The 25,842-nt window shown below is 34.6% G+C and overlaps 2 protein-coding genes across 3 annotated transcripts in view; one reads left to right on the forward strand and one right to left on the reverse strand.

The window, feature by feature from the left end:
* GET1 (guided entry of tail-anchored proteins factor 1) overlaps positions 1–11,318 on the reverse strand; it is a 79,627-nt gene extending 68,309 nt beyond the window's left edge. For both annotated transcript variants that reach the window (XM_051984776.1, XM_051984775.1), the window contains exons 1-2: positions 10,857–11,318; positions 8–173 (exon numbers count right to left, since the gene is read on the reverse strand). In XM_051984776.1, the coding sequence (XP_051840736.1) occupies positions 8–173; positions 10,857–10,958 (268 nt within the window). In that variant the 5' untranslated portion in view covers positions 10,959–11,318. The remainder of the gene's footprint in view (positions 1–7; positions 174–10,856) is intronic.
* Positions 11,319–11,819: 501 nt separating this feature from the next.
* On the forward strand, positions 11,820–18,868 carry HMGN1 (high mobility group nucleosome binding domain 1). Its single transcript, XM_051984777.1, has 6 exons — positions 11,820–12,025; positions 12,908–12,940; positions 13,034–13,063; positions 13,139–13,189; positions 16,516–16,647; positions 17,927–18,868. The coding sequence occupies exons 1-6, from the start codon at positions 12,011–12,013 to the stop codon at positions 17,972–17,974; spliced, it is 309 nt and encodes a 102-aa protein (XP_051840737.1). The 5' UTR covers positions 11,820–12,010; the 3' UTR covers positions 17,975–18,868.
* Positions 18,869–25,842: the final 6,974 nt, after the last annotated feature.

Below are 25,842 nucleotides of genomic sequence, written 5' to 3' on the forward strand. Positions count from 1 at the left end.
ACCATACCATGAGTTTTAAGCTTATCAGTCATTTTATTAATCTTTCGTTCTAGTCTGGCATATCTGGCAAATTCATCCATCATACTAATAGCTGAAAGATCTTGTTTCATGGTTTGTATTTCTGCTCTCATCTGGGACTCTTGGTCTACATCCTTTTGTAGCAGCTTGGATATCTGACCAAAAAAAAAGCAAATATTTAAAGTGCTATTCAATCAAAAATCATTATTAGTAGCATCCTCGTGTTAACCACTTTTTTACATAGCACATATCGTGATTATCAGATAAGAAATTAAACTGAAGCTTTTTTTTACATTTTGAATTAAAAAATATATAGTCAAAATCCAAATAAGAAAACTTAAATAAAGCAATCAAAGTTGTTCAGTCATTTTTCTACCAAATCTAATGCTCCATGAATTCAATTGGAGTTTTTTTGGCAAATATATTAGAGTAGTTTGCCATTTTCTGCTCCAGTTCATTTTACAGATGAGGAAACAGAGGCAAACATGTAGAGCACTAGAACTCTGAAAAGGTGTACTTGAATCTAGGTCAGCAAGGTACTTTTAGTTAAGCATATACTTAGTACTTAGTATGGTGATGTAACGGTTGCGCGTACTCAGTGTGTTCTAGTGATGTAATTGTACTGACTGTACTTTTATTTAAGGGAGTCTCAGACACAGAAGACTATCTCAGCCACAGGTCTCAGCTACAGCTCTCAGCCACAGACACAGAAAAGACTTTAGGCTCCAGAGTTCAGATGTCAGACTCTATCTTTGACCAGCCTCATGGTGGCTGTCCTGCCTCCTTCACTCCTCCACTAAGATCAAGGACTCAGGCTCATCCTGAGGTCCTCCAAGAGCTAGTTCAGACATTACAGATACAGAAAAAACATTTGACAAAATCCAAACACCTATTCTTATTAAAAACAGTAGAGAGTATAGGAATATTCAAATAGAGTTTTCCTTAAAATGTTCAGTAGCAGCTATTTAAAACCATCAGCAAACATCAAACATAATGGGGATAAACTGGAACTATTCCCAATAAGATCAAAAGTGAAACACGTTTGCCCATTGTCACCATTACTATTCAATAATGTATTAGAAATTTTAGGTTTAGTAATAAGAGAACAAAAAGAGATTAAAGGAATTAGTGTAGGTAATGAGGAAACCAATTATTCTCTGCAGATGATATGATGGTATTCTTAGCGAACCCCAGAACATCAACTAAAAAACTACTAGAAACTATTCAGAACTTTAGCAAAGTTGCAGGATTCAAAATAAATTCACACAAACAGGGTTAAGTGACTTGCCCAGGGTTACTTCGCTAAAAAGTGTCTAAGAGCAGATTTGAACTCAAGAAAATGAGTCTTCCTCACTTCAGTATTGGTACTCTATCCACAGACCAACCTAGCTGCCCCTTTGAAGAAAAATAAAGAACTGTTATTAGTAACTAAAAGAACAGAAATTTTTCTTTCTCCAAGGTCTTTTTAAAATAAACATTACTACCTCTGTTTTTAAAAATATTACTCATTTTCCCATACTATTCCTCCCCCTTGAACCTTTTCTTTTAACAAAACATCAAAAAAATTTACCAAAACCTACATATTAACTATCTCTAAAAGTTACAGAACATAAGCTGTAATTTGTAACCAGTTATCCTTCCCCTATTCACACACTTCACTACCAACATAAGAAGCCCATGTGTTATTATTTGTTTTCTAGTGTAGTCATTATAGTTAATCAGGAGTTAAGCTACTTTTCAACATTTCCATTTACATTATTTAAGTCAGAAAGTATACTATTCTGCAAATTCTATTTACCACAAATGTTGGTTATGGACCTAAAAAGCCTCTAAACAAGTATTTTCATGTTTTTCTAAATTCTTCATATTTGTCATTTCTTACAACAAAATAACATTACATTAATGTATCACAATTTGCTCAGTCTGTCCTCAATTGATGGGAATTCACTTTATTTCTAGTTTTTTGCTATCATAGAAGTGAAGGTAGAAAAATTTTAGTATATATAGTGCTTTCCTATCTTTACTTCTCAGGATTTGTGTTCAGTAGTGGAATTTTTCTTGAATAAGAAGTGTTTCAAAGAATATGAACAGACAATTTTAAGATGATGAAATTAAAGCCATCTATAATCATATGAAAAAATTACTATTGATTAGAGAAATGCAAATTAAAATAACTCTGAGGTACCACCTCACAACTCTCAGATTGGCTAAAATGACAAGAAAAGATAATGATAAATGTTGGAAGGGATGTGGGAAAACTGGGACATTAAATGCATTGTTGGTGAAGTTGTGAAATGATACAACCATTCTGGAGAGCACTCTGGAACTATGGCCAAAGGGCAATAAAACTATGCATATCCTTTGATCCAGCAGTGCTATTACTGGGTCTGCATCCTAAGGAAATCAAAAAAGAGGAAAAAGGAGCCACATGTACAAAAATATTGTAGCAGCTCTTTTTGTGATGGCAAAGAATTGGAAAATTAGTAATGCCCATTAATTGGGGAATGACTGAATAAGTTATGGTGTATAAAGTAATGGAATATTACTGTTCTATTAAAAAATGATGAACAAGCTGATTTTAGAAAGGCCTGGAAAGATTTACATGAACGAATACTGAGCAAAATAAGTAGAACCAAGAATACATTATATACAGTAAGAGTACTGTGTGATGATCAACTATGAAAGACTTGGTTCTTAAAGGTACAATGATACAAAGCAATTCCAATAAACTTTGATAGAAAACTACATCAGCTATATTCACTTTTTTCTTTTCTCTCATGGTTTTTTTCCTGACTTTTCTCTCTCAATATGATACATAAAGATGTTATTTTTAAAAACTAATATATTTATATAACCAGAAAAAAGAAAACAATAAAAAGGGGGAATGGGGATTATAGTGTTGGGAGAAGATGACTCACTTGAGTTCTCCTAAATTCCCCTCCAAACAATTTTAAGTAATACCTCAAAACAAATTCTGGAATAATAGATGCCACAAAAGGATGGAGTGAAACAATTTTTTTGCCCAAGACAACTTATTAGGGTCAGTAGGAAAAGTCTTTACTACTAAGATGAAAGTGAAGCATAGTCTACATAGGCCAGCAAAAGTTCTTGGGGCAACTATCAACGAAGTAGGTGAGGATTCCAGAGCTTTTAGCCCACAGATGTTAAGGAAGGTCATAACTTGTCAGAAGCCTGGGAGCACTAGTACACCAAAACTTGTGGCTGCAGGGGAGCAGGGATCCTGGTCACAAGACAGTGGAAAAGAGTGTTTGTGGTCACTCATAGACCAGAGCACAGGCCAGGAGAGTAGTGACCATATCTCTCCTCAGATCATTAATTTCTTGGAAGAAATTAAAATTTACAGAGCCCCCAAACTACCTCTAAGAGTACCAGCAAGAAAGGTCTTGAAAAAGGAGTTAAGAAAGAACTATGGAAAATGAGTGTGGACCACAACATAGCATTTCTACTCCTTCTGTTATTGTCCGCTTGCATTTTTGTTTTCCTTCTCAGGTTATTTTTATCTCATTTCTAAATCTGATTTTTCTTGTGCAGCAAGATAACTGTATAAATATGTATACATAAATTGCATTTAACATATACTTCAACATATTTAACATGTATTGGTCTACCTGCCATCTAGGGAAGGGGGGGAGAGAGAGGAGAGAAAAAGTTGGAACAGAAGGTTTTTCAAGGGTCAATGCTGAAAAATTACCCACGCATATATCTTATAAATAAAAAGCTATAATTTTTTTAAAGGAGTTAAAAATCAAGCTATAGACTGAAAAAAATGAGCAAATAACAATCAAAAAGGGAAGCTTAAGACAGAAAGTTACTACAGTGGCAAAGAAGATCAATACACAAATTCAGAAGAAGTTAACAGTCAAAACTGCTACATCCAAAGCCTCAAAGAAAAATGTGAATTTTTCATGGCCCCCAAAAAAAGAATTCATGGAAGAGCTTTTAAAAAAGTTTAAAAATCAAATAAGAGAAACAAGAGAAAAAAATGTAAAAAGACAAGACAGTGATACAAGAAAATAACAAAAAAAGATCAAACAGCTTGATAAAGGAGACAAAAAATTTAAGGAAAATAACACCTTAAAAAACAGAATAGGCCTATTGGTAAGTGATGCACAAAAAATCCAATTAAATGGAGAACACCTCAAAAAATAGAACTGGCCAAATAAAAAATATATAAAAAGCACACTGAAAAAAATAATTCTATAAAAACTAGAATTGGGCAAATAGAAGCTAATGAATCCATGAGAAATCAGATAACAATAAAATAAAATCAAAAGAATGAAAAAAAAAAAAAAGAAGAAAATGTGAATTGAATTATCTCATGGAAAAACAAATGATTTGAAACAGATCCAAAAGTGATAATTAAACAATTATTGGGCTTGAAATTGTTGGATACATTGGATCATCCAAAAAAAAAAAAAAAAAAGAAAGAAAGAAAAAAGAAAAGAGGGCCTGAACATTATCAAGGAAAACTGCCCTGATATCCTAGAATCAGAGAATAAAATCGAAACTGTATTATTGTAGTCAAATTTCAGAATTCACAGGACATGGAGAAAATACTGAATGCAGCCAGACAGAAACAATTCAAATCCTGAGAAGCCACAATCAGGTTAACACAAGATTTAGAAATCTCTCCATTAAAGAATTAGAGAACCTTGAATATGATGTTCCAGAGGGCAAAGGAGCTAGAATTATCTACTCAAGCATCACCTACACAAGAATCACATACCCAGCAAAATTGAGTATAATCTTTCTGGGGAAAAAAAAACTGGCATTCAATGAAATGGAAGTCTTCCAAGCATTCTTAAAGAAAACACCAGAGCTGACAGGAAAGAGAAATCAAAAGGGGTTCCATTTACATTCTTACTTGGAAAGATGATGCTTGTAATTCCTAAGAACTTTCTCAATATTAAGGCAGCTAAAAAAGAAATAAATGTGACAAAGGACATGGGTTTGACTTGAATGTATGAAATATCTAAAAAATAAAATATAAGGATGAGAATGAGGAATTCACTGGGAGAAGAGGGGAGTGACAGAAAGAGTGACTTATTTCACAAAAAAAAAAAAAAAAAAAAAAAAGAGGCACCAAAGAGCTTTTACAGTAGAGAGGAGGATGAGGTGAGAGGAAGGGGGGAACCTATGAACCTTACTCTTATTTAAATGGTTCAAAGAAGGAATAATAATCATACACATTTGGGTTAGAATTCTATCTTACCCTCCAGGAAAGCAGGATGGAGAGGAACAAGAAGTATGTGTGGGGGTAGTGAGGGAGAATACTGATAGAAGGAAGGGCAGATTGAGAAAGATAGTTAGAAGTAGTAAGAAACAAAACAATTTTGAGGATGGGCAGAAAAGAGAGAGTAGAATAAACAGGGGAATATAAGATAGAAGAAAATTATAATTAGTAATAACTCTGAAAAAAAATTGTAACAAATTTCTCTGAAAAAGGCTTCATTTTACAAATATATCATTGAGACAAATTTACTTTTAAAAATAAAAGCCATTTCCCAATTGATAACTGGTCAAAGGATATTAAACAGACAATTTTCTGACAAAGAAATCAAAGCTATCTATAATTATATGAAAAATGTTCTAAATACCTACTGATCAGAGAAATGCAAATAAAACTGGGTTACCACCCTACATCTACCAGATTGGTTACTGTGACAGAAAAGGAAAACAACAAATGTTAGATGAGATACAAAAAACTGAGACACTAATACACTGTCAAATACAACTCTGGAGAAGAATCTGAACTATTCCAGAAAGCTATAAAACCATGCATACTCTTTGATTCTGTAATAGTCTACTAAGAGATTTTTTAAAAAGGGAAAAGGATCTATACATAAATATATTTATAGCAGCTCTTTTAGTGGTGGCAAAGAATTGGAAATTGAGGGAATACAGAGAAATTGAGGAATGGCTGAACAAATTGTGGTGTATGATTGTTAGAGAATATTATTTTTCTAAATGATATGATGAGCAATATGCTTTTAGAAAAACCTGGAAATATTTACATGAACTGATGCAAAGTGAAATGAGCAGACCTAAGAAAACACTGTATACAGTAATAGAAATATTATTCAATGATCCACTGTGAATGACTTAGCTATTCTCATACTATTATCTCTGAGTTATAAAATGATCCAAGACAATTCTGAAGGAAAGAACTTCTAGAGTCTGAATGCAGATAAAAGCATACCTTTTTTTTTACTTTATGTCTCTTTATGGCTTTCTTTTGTTTTTACATTCAATTAGGAGAACATGAAATAATAAAGAAAAAATAAAAATTACAGTGTTTCCCAGCAATGCACAGTTCTACCAACACATGGCTGTTATTGAAACATCCCACATTTATTTCTCTCATATATCCTCCCCAACATCTCATTTTAAAGCAACTCACTCTTTGCTATATATTCTATGGATTGCCTCTTCGATAACTGAGAAGCCTTCTGTCACCTTGATTTCTCTAAACTTCATCTTCTTACACTCAATGAGATCTAGTTTTCTGATGAGAGGTTCCTTGACCACCATTTCCAATAGTGACTGCACTTACACTCACCATTCTCTCCTCTTCCTCTCCCAAATCACTGGTTGTGGTGGAGTTGGAATGTTGCTTGCTCTCCAACTTTCATTCTGCCCTCTCTCACCATACCTCAATAACCTCTTCTCCTCTAAGGTTCATTCAATCTATATTTATCATCAAAACAAGATTATTTTAGCTCTTTGTTTATTTTACTTCAGGATATTATCCTTTATTCAAGGAATTCAATGCCTCGCTCACAATCTTGCTCTTTCTCAACTCCCTGTTCAATATATAGACACTTCATACAAAATGCTGCTTCAACCACCTTAATTTCCTAGTTGCACAATTTCCTTTTCTACAACCTATTCTTCCACCTCATTTCAGCAACAAAGAGAGTTAATCTATCATTCATAAGTGTTTCACTTCCATTGAACTCTGAAATTCCCTTCTCTGATCACAATCTATCAATCTTTTTTTCCCATTGCTTTGCAAACTTCAACCTTGTTCTTGGTCCTCACCATGACCTCTAATCCCTTCACCTCTCACTTGCTTCTCAGACCATCATCCCTACATTGGATACAGTTGTGAGTATGATGCCCTCCCCAGTAATAGGGAAGGACTTGGGGGGGAAGGGGGAGGTAAAAAGTTCAGTTTTAGAGATGCTGAAAAGATATCTACAAAACATCCAGTTTTAGATAGTGAATAGGCAGTTATGAGTTATGGGAGATGTGAGTTTAGAAGTCAGCAGGAAGGTTAAGACTTGATAAATAAATCTGAGAATCATCATCATGAAAATGATTATTGAATCCAGAGGAACTGATGATATCACCAGGAGAAACAGTACAGAGACAGAACAGAAAGTCCAATAGTAGATATGGCCAGTTAGTGAGACCTGAATGAAATTGCAATCGGGTAGAAGGACCAGGAGAGAAAAGTTTCATAATCCATGGTGTCATACTTAACTCTCACTTTCTCATTCCCTAAATTGTTGCCAATTCCTATCATTTCTACCTTCTCTCCTATACAAGCTCTTATAACTTCAAGCCTGAAATCCATAACAAAACATTAAATCCTGTTTTGCTTTAAAAAAAATCCATAACCTTGGAGACTTCTTATTCCTTACTCTCCTCTGTGAGACTGGTCACACAATCTCAGTAACACTGGTCTCCTTGGTGTTCTTCAAACCATATAGTCTATTTCCTAAATGTGGGTATTTTATTGTTGTCCATTATACCTACAATTCTTTTTACCTTCAGCCCTGCCTCCTCATTGCCCTGGCTTCCTTCAAGTGTCAGCTGAAATCTCCTCTTCTCCAAGACTTTCTAGTCTCTCTTAATGCTATGGCCTCTTCTCTGTGATTATGTCCAATTTTTTTAAAGATAATTCATCTATTTTTATTTATACGTAGCAATTTGCACTTTTGTGAGCTCCTTGATAACAAAGAGTATTTTGTTCTATTTTGTTCTTTTTGTTTTGCCTTTCTAGGCAAATATCCCTATATACAAATAACTGGGGAATATAAATGTCCCTAGAACTTAGCACTCAATAAATGTTTGCTGACTTGACTACCTCTACAATCAAATGCAGTAAACAAAGTTTAGGAGGGAAAGAAGACAGTTTTCTCAAAAGCTGAGAAAGTCCCATCACAGAAGCTAGCCAATTTCCTAATGCCCCTGTTTAATGTAAATTAAAGCTGCTTTTAACAAATTTTTAAAAATTGAAATGTTTCAACTTAATAAAAGCTTTTAATTCTGAAAAAAAAATTATTTTCTCTATGCTTAGGTAGACTCTGTTTAACATTTGCTTAAGTCCTTGTTTACAATTAGAGGCCTTAATAATATCCACCTTAGTTTCTCATTTAGTAATAGGTCAAAATTCAATTAAATAATCACCTAAGATATTCCATTATGTGCTAGTATAAAAAGACCAAAAAAAATTTTCAACTTTCATCAAGCTTATATGTTAGGGAGGTAGGGAAAAATTATATACATATAAAAGTAAATGCAGTTATAAATTTCCCAAGGGGGTGACCCTTGAGTTAATCTTTGAAAGAAGCAAGTGATTCTAACTGACCAAAGTCAGTAAGTGTATTCCAAGGACCACAAACAGCAAGTAGATCATGGACTGGGCCAAGAATAGAAACAAAGTTTTCAAAAGAAAAATCATGAACTATCAACAACTACAGCCAGTCCTCTATATTCCCTCATTTAACTTCAAATACTGTCTGAAAACATTCTCATGATTTTATTAGTAACTTCATTTTTACTTTTGTACTGCAACTGTGCATATTTGGACTATGCGCAGTCGAGAAAAAAAAATTAAGAATATGTACAAGTTTTTGAAGCTCCTAGTATTCTACTATGCACTTTACCTTGCAGCTATAGAATTTATTTTTGTTGTTTGCCTCGTTTACAATTATGTCCCCAAAGCTAGGGTAAATTCTTTAAGCTTTCAGCCCAAAAGTGCAAAGTCAGTTATGCAACCTAATGAGAAAATAATTAAATAAACTTTGTGCCAGAATCTCTGCAGTTGTGGGCCAAAAGTTTTGATGATTTCTTGTAAATACAAAAAGGAGGAAAGTATACTATATAGTGCAAAGCTCTCACACTGTCATGTGACATTATAGAAGGTAAGATTCAGGTTAAAAAATGCTTTAGTTTTAACAATTTTATTTACTGTACAGTATTTATGATAGTGGAGATTTCACATGTTGGGAAAAATGAGTATCATCTGAAATCAATGTTTTTGGGTTTTGTTTTATTGAGATATTAGAACAAAAGGTCACAGAATTATAGGAAATTACTAGCAACAAAAATGTTCTGTATGTTACCAATTTTATTTTGGTGTATTGCATTTTCTGAGTTATTTCACAATTACTATGTTAGGAAACACATATATTATCATAATTGATGCTTTATTATAAAAAAGATGCGTGTACAAAAGTATTATCAGCAATCTCTAGTAAAAGATTAGTTTTTGGTGGTCACAGGAACCTAACCCTCTAATTCCCATGGGTTTAATGTATCAGCATTTATGTTTTTTACATTTGTGCTAATTTCTAGACTTGTTACCGCCATGAAAGTTGAGGATTGCCTGTATAGGAAAGATTATTCAAAATATTAATAAGAAAAATGCTAATTAAAACAATTCAGAGGTTTCATCCCCAGGCCCAGCAAATTGTCAAGAATTTAAAAAGATGGAAATAGGCAATGCTGAAAAGGCAGAAAGGCATACTAATACACGGTAAACTATGAATTGGTCCAATCATTCTAGAAAAAAAATAGCAAATTTAAATTAGCTGCTCATATCCTTTGATCCAGAATTCCCACTACTGAGCACAAACCTAAAAGAGATCCAAGACATAAAGCCAGATACTATATAATATTATAATATCCATGGCAGCTTTGTGGAAGCAAAAAACTTTTAAGTAGGCATCCAATTTAGGGAATCGATTGTAGTCCATTGTGATACATACAGTGTACAGAGTTGTGAACGTGGAGTCAGGAAGACCTGATTTCAAATATGACCTTAGACACTTAATATTTGAGCCATCCTTGGCCTCAGTTGCCTCATCTGTAAAATGGGGATAGTATAATAGTACCTATGCTGTGAGAATCAAATGGGATAACTGTAAAGTACTCGGCACAGTGCCTGGCATATAATGGGGACTTAGTAAATATTTGTTTCCTTTCCTTCCTCCTTCACATTACTTGGATTCGTGCTGTCTGTTTTCCAATGAAGCTGGCCAACTTATGCTCCTACTACTTGGAATTCCATACCCCTTCCCATTGCCTCGAATTTCGTGATCCTCCCCCTCCTGCCTCACCTCTATAGCCCAATTTCCTTTCTAAAATTCACCATTAGTGCCACCAGTTCAACTATCCCGGAAGGCAGTTACTATCTCCACACTCTTCAAATTACACCTAAATTTACTTAAAATGTATCTTCCAGTTGACAATAAGCAAACACCTTAGGAACGAACAATGGGAGTTTGGGGGGTTTTGTTATTTGTTTGTTTTGTTTTGGTCTTTTTTGCACATAATATTTAATAAATGCTCCTTGAATCTGAAAGAAAACCGGTCTTCCTTCCACCTCCGGTTCCTAAGGAGACCAGAAGAGGAGGACCGGCCGGGCCAGATTACTGATGCCCAACTAACTGAAGCTGCAACCTGGCGACTCCGGCCTAACGTGGTAGGGGTGGGAGAATGGAGGGGGAGGAGTTTCAAGATCTCCGATCCTCACCGAGGCTCCGCGAAACCTGGGAATTGGGGATGCGGTAAAGGCAGCTACTTACGACGGAAGAGAAGGAGGGGAGGAGAAGCTTAAGTAGATTACACACAAACACAGAGCTAAGCACGAGTAGCCAAACGCATCCCTCTCTCTCCTCTAAAGTCATCTTCACAAGATTCCTGGGGTCCTGCAGAGAAATCTGCCCAGGATTCCCCGCGCTGAAACGCCTGCGCAATCGTGCTTCAGGATTAGGTGAGTCCGGCGCACGAAGACTCCGACTTTACCCCCGCCCCACTTTCCCGGCTTCAGACCGAGTATGGCGCCTCCTTTCGTGGCATTAAGCATTCTTCCTACACCACTATCTCTAGGAATCTACCTTCTTTTCACATCTCGGGAAAATATGGGGTAAAGGCGAAAAACAAACACTCATCTATGTTTTTTAATATGATTTCCCCCATTCTTCTAGTATAAGCTCAAATAGCAAAAAGCGTTCAAACTTCGTCATTTTGGTAAAAGCAGCAGGAAAAGCTTAAGTTTTCTGGTTCTACAACAAGGCAGGGGTGGGGGTGGAGTAAGGAGTGTAAGTATTACGTAAAACGAGTCGGCACATAGAGGTTGGGGCTAGAGTGTAAGAACCCGGAACGAAGAAAAGGCACGTGGCTGATCTCGGCCAATGAGAGTGGAGACCGAGCCGGCAGTGCCGCTTGGAGCAGAGAGAGAGACAGACAGAGAGAGAGACAGAGAGAAGGAGTAGCGGTTTGCTGGTGGGTGGCCAGCCTCGCTTCCTCCTCCGGTCCCAGGATCCCGGAAGAAGAAAAGTGAGGACAAGAAAGAATGGAATGGGAGGGTGAAGGGGTGGAGCAGAGATTGCGAGTGACTGTGTTTCCCGCCTATGCCAGATTTCTGTCGGCGTTTGAACGGCAGGAGGTGGGCAGGCCTAGCCAATTGGCGCTGGCGGAGAGTAGCCTGGGCCGGCGGGAAGAGGGAGATGGAAGAAGGGGGAGGAGGCGGGATTCCAATCCGGTTCCATCTAGTTCTCGGACTGCTCCCGCTGTGGGTCCTAGCAGCCCATCGGCGGGAGGAGGAGCGTCTAGGCCCAGCAGCCTTGCTTTGAGAAGAAGCACTCGCGGCCGCGGCTTCTTGCCTCCCACCCCTGTGGCTCCCGTCGCTGTTCGCCCTGCTGTGGGGAAAGGGAGTTGATCCACACTCGCAATCAAGATGCCCAAGAGGAAGGTGAGTGAGCGGCTCCCGGGTCACTGCCGGCCCCGCACTCCTTCGGCCGCGAGCGAACTTGACACGCGTGACCAGCTCTGTGTGCAGTTCCCGGGAAAGCTTTTGGGACGCGCAAATAAAGAGGCAATAACTTGCCCGAGGGAGCCCAAGGCGTATGATGCTCTAGGCCTTGCTCTTAGAAAAAGTCTAGTCAAGCGTTGATTAAGCACCTCCAGTGTGCCTTCCTTGCGTTCCACTAAGTGATGCGTTAGGTATACAAATACAAGGTCTTGCCTTGCTGGACCTCACAGTCTTAATGGAGGAGACATATAAACATATGTGCACACAAGACAGACATTAAAGATAAAGGCCTCTGGGGGAAAGGCCTTGTCATCCCTCTGTCCTCAGGAAGATCTGGAGACCTCAATTATGGTGGCTTCCTTGCAAGGAGAATGAAATTTCTACGCCTACCACCATCTCCTTCTCCCCCTTTCTCTGCCCCCCCCCCTTGAACTTTGCAATCCCCACTGCTTCCTCAAATTTACTTTTCTCCTACTTAGAACTAACTGGTGGGCAACAGCTCCTGTAGCAGTAGGAACGAGACCTGGTTTGGGGAATCTGAAGGTCTTTCTAAAAAGACTTGACTGATGGAGAGTTGGAGTTGTGGTGTTTTTGTTTTGATTTATCTATATGTCTGATTTCTTGCCCTCTACTGTAATGACATCTGCCAATGAGATTGGCCTCAAAATTTCTACTTCAAGTTGGCCTGAAGTTTGAAATTTGAATAATATTTCTATTTAAGCTTATTCTGAAGGTAAGGGGGCAAAAAGCCCCCCCTAATTTGGGACTGGATTTGGATTCATTTGGTGTTTTTGATACTAACTTTTGTATTTCTTTGACTAGGTCAATTCTGCAGAAGGGGAAGCAAGGGAGGAGGTAAGAGTGTTTTAATTTTAAGAAATGTGACTCTTGGGGAATGAAGCATTAAGTTACATGCATATCTTAAATAACTCTTTTTTGTTTTTTAAGCCCAAGAGGAGATCAGCCAGATTGTCAGCTGTAAGTAAAGCCAACTTTACTCACCTTTGTTTTCTATTACTTTTCAGACAACTTACAGATACTTTTGTCTTCCAGAAACCAGTTCTTGCAAAGGTTGAACCTAAACCCAAAAAGTCAGTTGGGAAGGTAAGATGTTGTACCTGAGAAGCCCTTAGAAGAACAGCTAGATGACTCGGTGGAGGAAGGGAAAGCCCTGGAGTCAGGAGCACTTGAGTTCAAATCCAGCCTCAGATACTTAAGACTTGTTGTGTGATCCTGGACAAGTCAATAAACCCTCATTGCCTTGCCTCCAAAAAGGGGGGATTGGAAAAGGACCTAGAAATTGTTGGATAGTATTAAAAGTATTAGTTTAAGTTTGTCTTTAATGCTTCTCTCCCCATTTCCATTACACCAACACTTCTATTTATGGCTCAGTGTCTGAATCCATTAGAAAACCATATCCTTTTATTCTCCCTCTGGCAATAATCAAGAGAAATATAATCAGAATATGTTTTTTAATCATAAATTCTTTTGAGATAAACACATAACATTGAGTTCTCAGTTCAGTGTTTTAAAAGTCTTCAATTTTGCTAAACTTAGAAACTTAATTAGATCTTGATTTTCATTTAAGTGTCTAAAAGAACTGCCGCTTTTCTCAATATGGTCTAAATTGCTAGAAGCAATTATATAATCAAGAATAGTTTCTTTATAAGCTTCATTTTGAGAAGCCATCCAAAGTGAAGAGAAAAAAATTCATATATTACTCAAAAAGCATACAGCAAAAAATACTATTACATCAATCTTCAGAAGAACCCAAATATATATTTATTCTTGGAAGAGTTAATTATTAAATTTGCATCTGATATAAATTGTGGCATGAAATCATAATCTTATTAGTTGAGTTAGGTTGCTCATCTAAAACAAAACTGCCATTATAGTTTTTTAATCTCTGTTAGAATTTAATTACTTATTTGGCTTTGAAGTCAGTTTAGAGAATAATGGCACAACTGTTTTTAAATCTATATGTCAGGTGGATAATTGTTTTGTTTTGTTTTGGTAATATTTTCTGTTTATGTGCAGATTTTTTTCTTACAATAGCTTTTTATTTCCAAAATACATGCAGATAATTTTGAACATTCACTGTTGCACAGCCTTGTGTTTCAGATTTTTCTCCCTTCCTTTCCCCCACTACCTCCCCCACTTCCAGACAGCAAGTAATCCAACCTACATATGCAATTCTTCTAAATATATTTCCACATTTATTATGTGCATAAGAAAAATCAGATCAAAAGGGTAGGGGGAGGAAAAGGGGGAAAAAAGGTAAGCAAACAATAACAAAAAAGATGAAAATACTCGGTCTCCAGAGTTCTCTTTCGAGATGTAAATGACTCTTTCCATCACAGATATGTGCTGATTTGACAATAAATTACCATAGATTTTTTTCATTCTTATTTACTGTTTTTAATAAAAATGAGTTTTAAAATTCAAATCTTTATTTGGTACTTTTGAAATTTGGGTATAAGAATAAAGCCCAAGAGGACCAGGAAATCATTACTTCAACAACAATATTATATGATGATCAATTCTGATGGACCTGGCCATCTTCAGCAATGAGATGAATCCAAATCAGTTCTAATGGAGCAGTAATGAACTGAACCAGCTACACCCAGTGAAAGAACTCTGGGAGATGACTAAGAACCATTACATTGAATTCCCAATCCCTATATTTTGCCCGTCTGCATTTTTTATTTCCTTCACAGGCTAATTGTACACTATTTCAGAGTCCGATTCTTTTTGTACAGCAAAATAACATTTTGGACATGTATACTTATTTTGTATTTAATTTATACTTTAATAATATATTTAACATGTATTGGTCATCCTGCCATCTAGAGGAGGGGGTGGAAGGAAGGAGGGGAAAAATTGGAATAAAAGGTTTGGCAATTGTCAATGCAGTAACTTGTAAATCAAAAGCTATTTTTAAAAAAAAAGAAGAAAGCCCAAGAAAGGTATGAGTATGTTAAACTGATGAAGGTTTTTAATGCCACAAGAGAATAACAAATTGAGAGAGTAGCATTAGATTAATTTTATTCAGATTGTTTTATTTCACTTCTAACCAGCTGTAATGTCAATTGCAATTTTAGAAATGCCAGTAAAATTTTTCAAGCTGTTTACATGAATAGTGTTTAATTTCTTCTCTCCATATTTTACTCTCCTTTCTCTTTGGGCTTTTTTGACATTAGTTTTTTGGTAATAGTCACCACTTTACTTTTAGAGATACAGATGTATGGGACAACATTCAAGTTTTCTTTGAGAAAACAATGCCAGCTTTATTTTAAATGTTTGTTTTACTTAGAAAAACCATTGATTGAATAGAATGCTTTAAAATTTGCTTTATTCTTTTACTAATTTATGGCACGATCTTCACCCTAGTCAGACTTACAATAGTTACTTTATACAAGCAAATCCCCAAACAAAAAGTAAAACTAGGTTGTTTTAATGCTATATATGAAATTATATAAATCATTATATTTCAGCTTTGGCTAACTTGAATAGAAATAAGATTCACATTGTAAGAGTTATGCAAGTTTAGTGAATGAATTCTCTAAAAATTTCCTATTCCTAACTGCACAAAGTATTTCATGTAAAAGATACACTACATTCTTAAGCTCCCTTTTTACCTCCATCCAAATGAATTATTTTTGATTGTATGTGTGACAGATTCAACATTGTCACAGAAAGAAACAAACAACAAAAAAAAAAAATCACTCAAGTTTATACCCTACTAAAAGGTATGATTCATATATGAAAAATGGTGCATCATTGAAAATATATGCTGTTCAATTGTGTCTGACACTTTGTGATCCCAAATAGGTTTTCTTGTTTTTTGCAGAGATAACTAGTTTACCTTTTTTTTTCTTTATTTCTTAACTTTCTCAGTGGTTTAAGGAAGACAGGTTAAATGATTTGCCTAGTTACAAAAATATGAATGTCTGAGGCTGGATTTGAACTCCAAGTTAAATGCTTTATTCATTGAGCTATTAAAGACATAGGACTTTTTCGAAAACACTGCTTAATCCGAAGCTATATAAAACAAATAAATTAAGTGTACTGAATATTAATAATGTGCTATTTAAAAATTAAAAGTATAGTTCATTCTCCTTAAGTACAAAGTTAGGATCATGTTAGATATATACACTTGGATTTATCAAGAGGATTATGAATAAGTATTTAATGCAGGTTAATAGCATCTTTCAAAAAATATGAGGAAATGTATGGATGACCTTTATATTACTGTAAAGTATGCAAAGTGTTTTATCTATGTTATCTCAAATAAGCCTCATAGTAACCCTGGTAAGATTTTGGGTTTTGCTCATAGAAAAAAATTATTATGTAATTCAGATTAATAGGCAGTGTAGTTTCAGTACCTAAGAAGAGGTATTAAATGTAAAGCACCTTTTTAATGTCTTTAGGATAAATCTGAGGACAAAAAAGTTCATACAAAAGGGAAAAAAGGAGCAAAAGGAAAACAAGCAGAAGCTACTAACCAAGAAGAGAATAAAGAAGACTTGCCTGCAGAAAATGGAGAAACTAAAAATGAAGAGGTTAGTACTTGTTTGTTGCCATGTGCTTTGACTTTCTCAGATAGCAATTTTTCTTGTTAATAAAAACAGCGGTACTGTGAAATAAGGTAAACATCTCATTGTCATAGTTTCTGACTGTATAATATTTCCAAGTGTATTTAGTTATCATAAATTTCTATTAGAATTTTAGGTGACTGAACCAGAATATTTGCATATGGACAGAATTTTACGAGTATAAGTGCTATAGATTTAGAGAAGAAGAAATCATCTAGGCTAACCTTGTCCTTTTAACAGTTGAGGAAACATGCTGAAAATAAATATTCTTCCCAGGATTATATAGGTGGTAAGTGACAGCTAAGATTTGAACCCTGGCTCCCAATTCATCCTAAATACCTACTATAAGAAAATAGCATGTTCATCCAGTTAAATGCCTTAACTTCTTTTGGAGGATATACTATAGATCTGTAAAGAATAAATGTGAAGAGAGTGCACAGTATTTAGGGAGAGTAGATACAACTAGCTGGTTTTCTTCACTTCAGCTATATTTTGAAGGAATAAGGGGATTCTGTACAGAGGGGAGACCATTTAAAATAGACAACAGGAATATGGGAATGGAGATTGGAGATAGAATATGATGTGTGAGGAACAAGGATATCCAATTTGGCTTGATCATAAATGCAGGAGGGGAACTTCTAGAAAGATAGGTTGATGTTAAGTTGCAAAGAGTTTTGAAAGCCAAAGTTGTTTATTTGAGCCCAAATATACTAGAGAGATGCTGGCATTTATTGAGGTAGAGAATTGATAGGGTCAAGTCTAGGCTTAAAGAAAATCACTTTGGCAGCTTTAGATAGCTTGGAGCAGATGGTCACTTGAGTCAATAGACCAATTAGGCCGCTGCAGTAATCTGTATGAGAGGTAATAGGGCTAGTGCTAAAGTAGCAAATATATAAATAGAAGGTTTGGATGCAAGAGACGGAAAGTTAGAAATGTCAAGGTCTGGTTATATTAATTATATAGGGTGATGAGAATGATGAATAAAGGATAATTTGGATCACAGACCTAGGAGACTGGGAAGAATGGTAGTGCCTTTGAAAAGAAAATTTGGTATATGAGTATGTTTGGAGTAAAAGATACTGTGAAATTAAGGTGTCTTTGTAACATCCAGCTTGAAATATTTCTTAACATTTTAATTTTATCCAAAGTACTAATTTATTTGGAAATATTATACAAATAGCCCCTTCTGTAGGTATATCAAATATAATGAGCAATTTTATAATTTTTTGTTTTATCTTCTTTCCAGGTTCCAGTCTCTGATTCAGCAGGAGAGAAAGAAACCAAATCTGAATAACATCTTATACCAAGTCTTTTAACAATTGTCCCTGTTACCTCCCTTGTACAATTCAGAGGAATATTTTTATCAACTATTTTGTAAATGCCAGTTTTTTAGTAGCTCTAGAAACACATTTTTAAGAAGGAGGCAATCCGACCTCATCACATTAATTTTTTAAAACATTTGGATAAATGTAAGCCAATCTAAAGTGGCTTTATTTAAAGTCCTATTTAAAGAGGTGAAATCATGTGCTGGTTGTCGATTTGATATTTTTGTTTCTGTTAATACAACCAGAAATTAATAGAATGTTGATTAGGAAAATGGTGTCTTGTGCATAGACTTAACATTCCGTAGGCAGTTTTTACATCATATTAAATAAAGGATAGATAGCAATTTGGAGTTGTGACTATGAATTTTAAAAGATCTTAATTTTGATTGATCGGTATCCATCTTGTCTACAATTGTCTACAAATTTTGTGTACAATTGTTTACTAAATAAAATTGCTCCCTAGTGTTGGATCTCCCCTTCAAAACCGTGTGCTCTCTGTGACATTGTCATTTTGGTAGAGGTGGAACAGTTTTTTTTTTCCCCCAATAACTTTGTTAATGTGGTTTTTAAAAAAAGGACTGAAAAATGTGTATCAGTGTAGTTTTATCAAATACAGAATTAGTGGAACTTTTTGTAAAAGACCTAATACCTTATTCATGTCAGGATGATGGTATTTGATAACCTCTTTTTAGGGAGAGTTGCCTCCAAATTTAAAGTAAGAAAGTCACTGGAATAACAGTTTAGAAAAGGATTACAATTATGTAATTTTTAGACTTTTCTAGCATTTTTTAAATGTACAATTTATTCATAGTGTCTATGTACTGATGACCAAACAAACTAATAAAATCTTGATTATAAAAGAATTTTTGTTTCATAACCCATGTATTAAATTTAAAATAGGCATATTTTGGGTTTTTTTTTTTTAATGTCAAGTTTTATGCATGATCCATTTGTAATGGATTTATTATGTATATATTATAAGTATGAATATAAGTATTCAAGTTTATGTGAATATGCAGAGAGGCAATGGTGATTTTCCCAATCTATAGTGCATATAGAGATAGTTGGCTTAGGATCCAAGATCCTGCATTCAGGTCCCCACCTCTGAGATGTTAGCTGTGTAATCATGGGAAAGTCATTGACCTTTTTATTCTCTACACAAGTCTTAATACCGTTTTAGAAAGGGTAACAATTTGTATTAGGCAAAGTTTCTTCATCTGGGATTTCCACGTATCAACGAAATCACTATATCCTATGAATATCTTAATATACTAGTTCATTATAAAGCAAAATGAACGTTTCTTATTCTTTTTTATAAAGAAATACACCTATAGTTATGTTATGGTCCTTTTCCATTTACAGAATGCACATTTTTAAAAAAGCATTCAAATATTTGTTCCTCAGTGGCAAAATATGATTTGATAAGAAAAGTAAGCATAAAGCAGTATAAATATTTGCATAAAATGGTAACTAAACCATAGTAAAACCAAAATAATGGAATTCTTTTGATTTGAAACTGCTTTTTTTCCCTTGCACAGGAGAGGAATTTTCTATGACTTGAAGCTACCTACATAGAGATGTTATTCCTGGTTCCTGAGAGCTTTTGTACTTAAAAAAATAATAATAATCTTATTGAGAGAAACTAAGTATTGTACAAGAAATATGGGGGAGAATTTTTTTTGCTGAGGCAATTGGGGTTAAGTGATTTGCCCAGGGTTACATAGCTAGAAAGTGTTAAGTGTCTAAGGTCGGATTTATACTCAGGTCCTCCTGACCTCAGGGCTGGTACTCTATCTACAGAGCCACCAAGAACCAAATCTTAAATGATAGAACCTTAGAGAGATCTCTTGTCCCACTGACTACTTGGGAGTTATCTATTAATTTCTTTCCAAATTTTCATCCATGTGGTCTGCATTTCTACTTTTAGGTAAGTATGTTAACTTTTCCTTGCCCACATAGTCATATAAGTGGGGAAGACAATGGGGACCCAGCATCAGGGTTTCCAAATTTTGCTATTAACACAAACATAGTAACCTTGAGGTTGACATTAAGACTTAAGGTTTGCCACAAATACTTAGGTACTTAAATAAAAAGTAATAACAGTGTCATTTTATTTATTTATGCATGTATAAACAAATATATAAATAGGTCAGATGTTTTTCAATTATCTCATTTGTGCCTCAAAACCCTGAAAACTAGATGCTGTTCCCATTTTACAGAATGGATAGAACAGGTTAAATGACTTACCCAAGATCACATAGCTAATATCTTGAAACTGACTTTGAATTTGGATGTTCTTTATAATAGGCTTATATCCACTAGAATAGCTTGTTTGTAGTCCTTGATTCCATGAAGAGGACCAAAATGACAACATTATGTTGGTATTAGTAGTGGAATATCTTAATTCCAATAGTAGCTAGCATTTATATACCACACGACAAAATTAAGGTCTGTGCTATTCCATTTTGTAGATGAGGAAATGGATTGATAGAATCTGTTTTACAATTTGAATTCTGGTTTTTTGATAATGCTATCAACATTGTAAAAATTATTTCCAACGTAAGATAGGGTTTTTAACATTTTTTACAAAAATTCCCTAGCTATGTAGTAGTGAGACAGAGGTCATATGCAGTGTAGTAACAAGTATAAGTCCAAATTCTTTTCCAGAGTGTATCATTCACAGCTCCACCAGATGTTAGTTTTTCTAAAGACTTGAGACAAGGGAGTGAGTAAAGTATTCTTTCTGTTCTTATTTCAGGAAGAAATAGGTTTTTCTCTATTCTTTTTGGCAAAATCCAAAAGTATTACCTGACTGGTTGTAATTCTGTTATTAAAATAGCCTTCAATGGAGCAACTATAGTACTATATTCAAATATGAAATCATTAAGTGTACTTAGCTGGAATTTTCCTCAAATTTTTTTTTTAGACTAAAGGAAATTGCAAGAAAAAATTATCCCAGATTTTTTTTTTTAAAGCATCTTGCCCTTTATATTCACAAAGGCATACTTGCTAAATCTTATTTCATACATAAATAACTAATACTATGAAATGAGAGTTGATCTCATAAAAATGACCCCCCAAATGTGAAAGAAGGGCTTTCTATGATAGAAACCAAAATCATAAAGTTAGAAGATGCCTTAAAAAGCTTGAAGGAGAATTTCCAGAGACCGAAGTCTGTCCTGATTCCATTAGATTTCTTCAAAACAGCAAAAGACCAGTAACATTGAGAGCTAGTTGCACTGCTTTTTGCCAGGAAAATCATTAGTGTACAGAAAAGCAGCTTTCTAGAATTAGTTGTTAAATTTTCATCATAAGCATTTTGGCAAATTAAGGCTTGATTTATTGTTTTGTCAAGACTTAAGAATTGATGAGAAAATATTAAGAATGTAGCTCTCATAAAACTATAATTCATGTGTACATTTTCCTTCTCTCTCTTCCCCTCAAGCTGATTGTTAAACATTTACCTGCAAACCCTCTGAAGGTATCCTGAATGACTATTATTGGAATAAGACTATAATGACTAAAGACTTATAGATATTGACTTTTTTTTCTATAATAAAGTTAAAGACATATAAAAGTTGTTTGGATAAGCCAAATATTTATGGCAATTAATGACGTGTTCTTGATTTAATTATCTTATTACAGATGAGAAAATCAAGTGATAAGCATTCAAAAACAAAGAAGCCAGGACAGGGCCAGGAGGGGCCAGGACAAAGAAGGGAAAGTCGGTGAACCAACCTGGACTTATATGGGTGGATACAAAATAAATGCTAAACATATAAGATAATTTGGGCAGAAAATACTAGCTGAGAAGATTTGAGAATGAATCTGGAAAAGCTTCCATTAGAAGGTGGTCTTTGAACCAGACTTTAAAGGAAATTAGCAATTCCAAAAAGTAAAGATGAATATATTTTAAGTATGGAGATAATGCTGTATATGAAGAACATTAAGGCCTATTTGGTTGAAGTGGAAGAAAAAATAATAATGTGAAAAAAAAATGGAAAGGTAGATTAGGGCCAGGTTGTGATAGACTCTAGATATCTAAAATCTTTTGGCTGTTGGATTCATTCCACGGGAGTTTTTAGAAATTATTTAATTCAATTCTCATTTTGAAGTTGAAGAAGCAGACATCTCAGAAATGAAGTGATTTTCCCAAGGACGTGGAGATAATACTTGAAGAACCAAGATGGGAATCAATGCACTATCATATTCTAATTTATATATTTCATATTTATATGTGAATTGATTCATGTTATGTTTTTAAATGTTGTGTTTTTTAAATTTCTGAATTTAGCAAATACTGGATTAAAAACAAGGGGTTCATACATAAAATTGTAAATTCCTATTATGTAGAGTTTGTTTTTCTTTGTTTACATATACAATAATTCCATCATAAAACCTTTAAAACTCGTGTTTGATTCCTTCTGTTCTCTTAAGCATTTTAACAAGCCTGTCTCTAACTCCCCTTTCCTTGTTTTCCTTCTTCCTCCCATTGAGAGGAAAAATCCTTGTATAGAAAGACACAATATGGGGACAACTAGGTGGCACAATGGATAGAACACCAGTTCTGAAGTCAGGAGAACCTGAGTTCAAATCTGGCCTTAGACACTTAACATTTCCTAGTTGTATGACCCTGGGAAAGTCACTTAATCCCAATTGCCTCAGCAAAAATAAACAAAAAGAAAAAACTGCTAAGCAGTCATGTAAAAATACTTTTAAAAAAAAATCTGTTTCAGAGTTTTCAAATAGCCATCTCTTTTTTGTGACTATCTTCAACTTCAGATTACCTGACAGCTGTTTGAAGAGATTCTTATATTTACTTACTAATCAGAAATTTGGGCCTAGAGGGAGTAATTAAACAACTTCCCCAACAAATTTGGATGAGATAGCTAGATGGTACAGTGGACTAGGTTCTAAACTTAGGAGTCAGGAAGACCTTCAAATACTGCCTCCAAAACTTAATAGTTATGTGACTCTAAAATAGTTATGTGAGGTTAATCTCAATCAACCTCATAAAATGGGTTTAATAACATCTACTTTATATTAGAATATTTTGCAAATTTTATGGCACTTATGTAACTGTTACTCTTATTATATTGACAGAAATGAATGGTCCCATTCCATGTTCACAGGCAAATCTTTATTAGGCATTTTTGCACTAGAGTACGTTAAAGATACCAAATTATTAAGATGTATATAACATATATCCTTAATTATCTAGGTTAATATTACCATGTGATTTTTTTCTGTTTGTAATTAGAAAACCAGGGTTCATAGGATTATAAAGTAATAATCATCAAAGCCATTTGGTACTGGCTAAGAAATAGAGCAGTGAATCACTGGTTAGGTTCACAAAATAAAAAACCAATCTGGTGTTTGATAAACCTCAAGATTCTAGCTTCTGGGATAAGAACTCACAATTTGACAAAAATTGCTAGAAAAACTGGAAAATAGTATGGCAGAAACTAGGCAGAGACCAACATCTCATCCCTATAACAAGATAAGGTTGAAGTGGGTTTATGATTTAGACATAAAGAGATACTATAAGCAAATTAGGAGAACAAGGAATGGTCTGCCTCTCAGATTTTGAAGGGAGGAATTTATAGCCAAAGAACTCGAGAACATTATGAAATGTAAAATGGATAATTGTGATTGCATTAAATTAAAAACGGTTTGCACAAGCAAAGCCAATGTAGCCAAGATTAGAAAGGAAGCAGAAAGCTGGGGGGGAAATTTGTAGCCAATATTCCTAATAAAGGCCTCATTTCTAAAATATAGAAAGAATTGACTCAATTTATAAGAATATAAGCCATTCTCCAATAGCTAAATGGTCAAAGGATGTGAACACACAATTTTCAGAGTAAGAAATCAAAACCATTTCTAGTCATGATAAAAAATGCTCTAAATTACTATCAATTAATGAAATTCAAAGTTGACAATTCATAGCAACTCTTCAAAATTAACCTACGTTGGCCAAAAGAAAAAACACCCCACTTCCTTATTTGGGAATTTCCTATACAATGAAATTACAGGTTAAGTTCCTATCTCTATCCTTTTAGAGTACATTTTTTTATACCACTCCACATCACTCAGACTGGCTAAGAAAACAGGAAAAGATAATGATAGATATTGGAGGGGATGTGGGAAACTGGGACACTAATACATTATTGGTGGAGTTGCAAAATGATCCAACCATTCTAGAAAGCAATTTGGAACTATGGCCAAAGGGTTATCAAACTGTATACATTCTTTGATCCAGCAGCGTCTCCACTGGCTTTGTATCCCAAATAGATCATAAAAGAGGGAAAAGGAGCCACCTGTGCAAAAATCTTTGTAACAGTCTTTTTGTAGTGGCAAGAAAATGGAAATTGAGTAGATGTCCATCAGTTGGACTGAATAAGTTATGGTATATGAAGGTAATGAAATATTATTGTTCTATTAGAAATGATGAGCAGGCTGATTTCAGAAAAACCTGAAAAGACTTGCATAAACTGATGTTGAGTAAACTGAGCATAACCAAGAAAACATTGTATGTAGTAACAACAAGATTATGTGATGATCAGTGATCAATGAGGTATTCAAGGCAATTCCAATAGACTTGTGATGGAAAGTGCCATGCACATCCAGAGAACTATGGAGACTGAATATTTTCCCCTTTATTGACATGACTAATCTGAAAATATTTTGCATGATTTCATATATATATATAATCAAAATCATATTGCAATGTGTGTGGGAGGGGCAGGAGGAAAAGAGAATTTGTAACTCAAAATTTTTAGAAAAGTGATTAAAAATAAATATAAAATGTTAATTATAACAATCAAACCAAAAAACAAACCCCAGAAAATGGTTTCACCATTTCAAAGCTCCACCAATGTATTTGTGTACTTATATTTTCACACACCCCTCCAGCATTTATTATTATTGTCTTTGTCCTTTTTACCAGTTTGAAGGGTGTTAAGGTAAAACCCTGGGACTGTTTTGATTTACATTTCTTTTAATGATTTGTAGCATTTTTTCTTGGCATTGTGAATACTACACAGTTCCTCTGAGAACTATTTGTTCATATTCTTTGACAATTTATGTTAGGAAATGCTATTGGTCTTCTACAGGTTTATTAATTTTTAATATATCTTGGGTAACAAATCTTTATTAGAGAATTTTTATACAGCTTTCCCTCCTCCCATATAACTGCTTTCCTCCATATCCTAAATGCATTAATTTTGTCTGTGAAGGTTTTCAGATTGAAGTAATCAAAATTACCTATTTAATATTTTGTAATTGCCTCCATCTCTTGTTTGATTAAGAATACATCTCTTTCATAAAAAATGGAAAAGAACCCACATGTGCAAAAATGTTTGTAGCAACCCTTTTTATAGTAGCAAGGAACTGGAAACTGAGTGGATAGCCATCAACTGAAGAATGACTGAATAAGTTATGATCTGTGAGAGTAATGGAATATTATTTTTCTTTAAGAAATGCTGAGCAGGCTGACTTCAGAAAAGCCTGGAAAGACTTAAATGAACTGATGCTAAGTGAAGTGAGTAGAACCAAGAGAACATTGTACACAATGTACACAACAAGATTATGTGATGATCAACTGAGATGGAGTTGGCTCTTTTCAATAACAAGGTGATTCAAGGCAATTCCAATAGACTTGTGATATAAAGAGCCATTTGCATCCAAAGGGAGGACCATAGAGACTGAATGTGGATCACAGCATAGTATTTTCACCTTTTTTTTTTTTTGATATTGTTTGTTTGCTTGTTGTTTTTTTCTTTCTCACTTTTTCCTTTTTGATCTTATTTTTCTTGTGCAGCATGATAAATGTGGAAAC

The sequence above is a fragment of the Antechinus flavipes genome, chromosome 3 (assembly GCF_016432865.1).
Source record: "Antechinus flavipes isolate AdamAnt ecotype Samford, QLD, Australia chromosome 3, AdamAnt_v2, whole genome shotgun sequence".
Classification (NCBI taxonomy): Eukaryota; Metazoa; Chordata; class Mammalia; order Dasyuromorphia; family Dasyuridae; genus Antechinus; species Antechinus flavipes.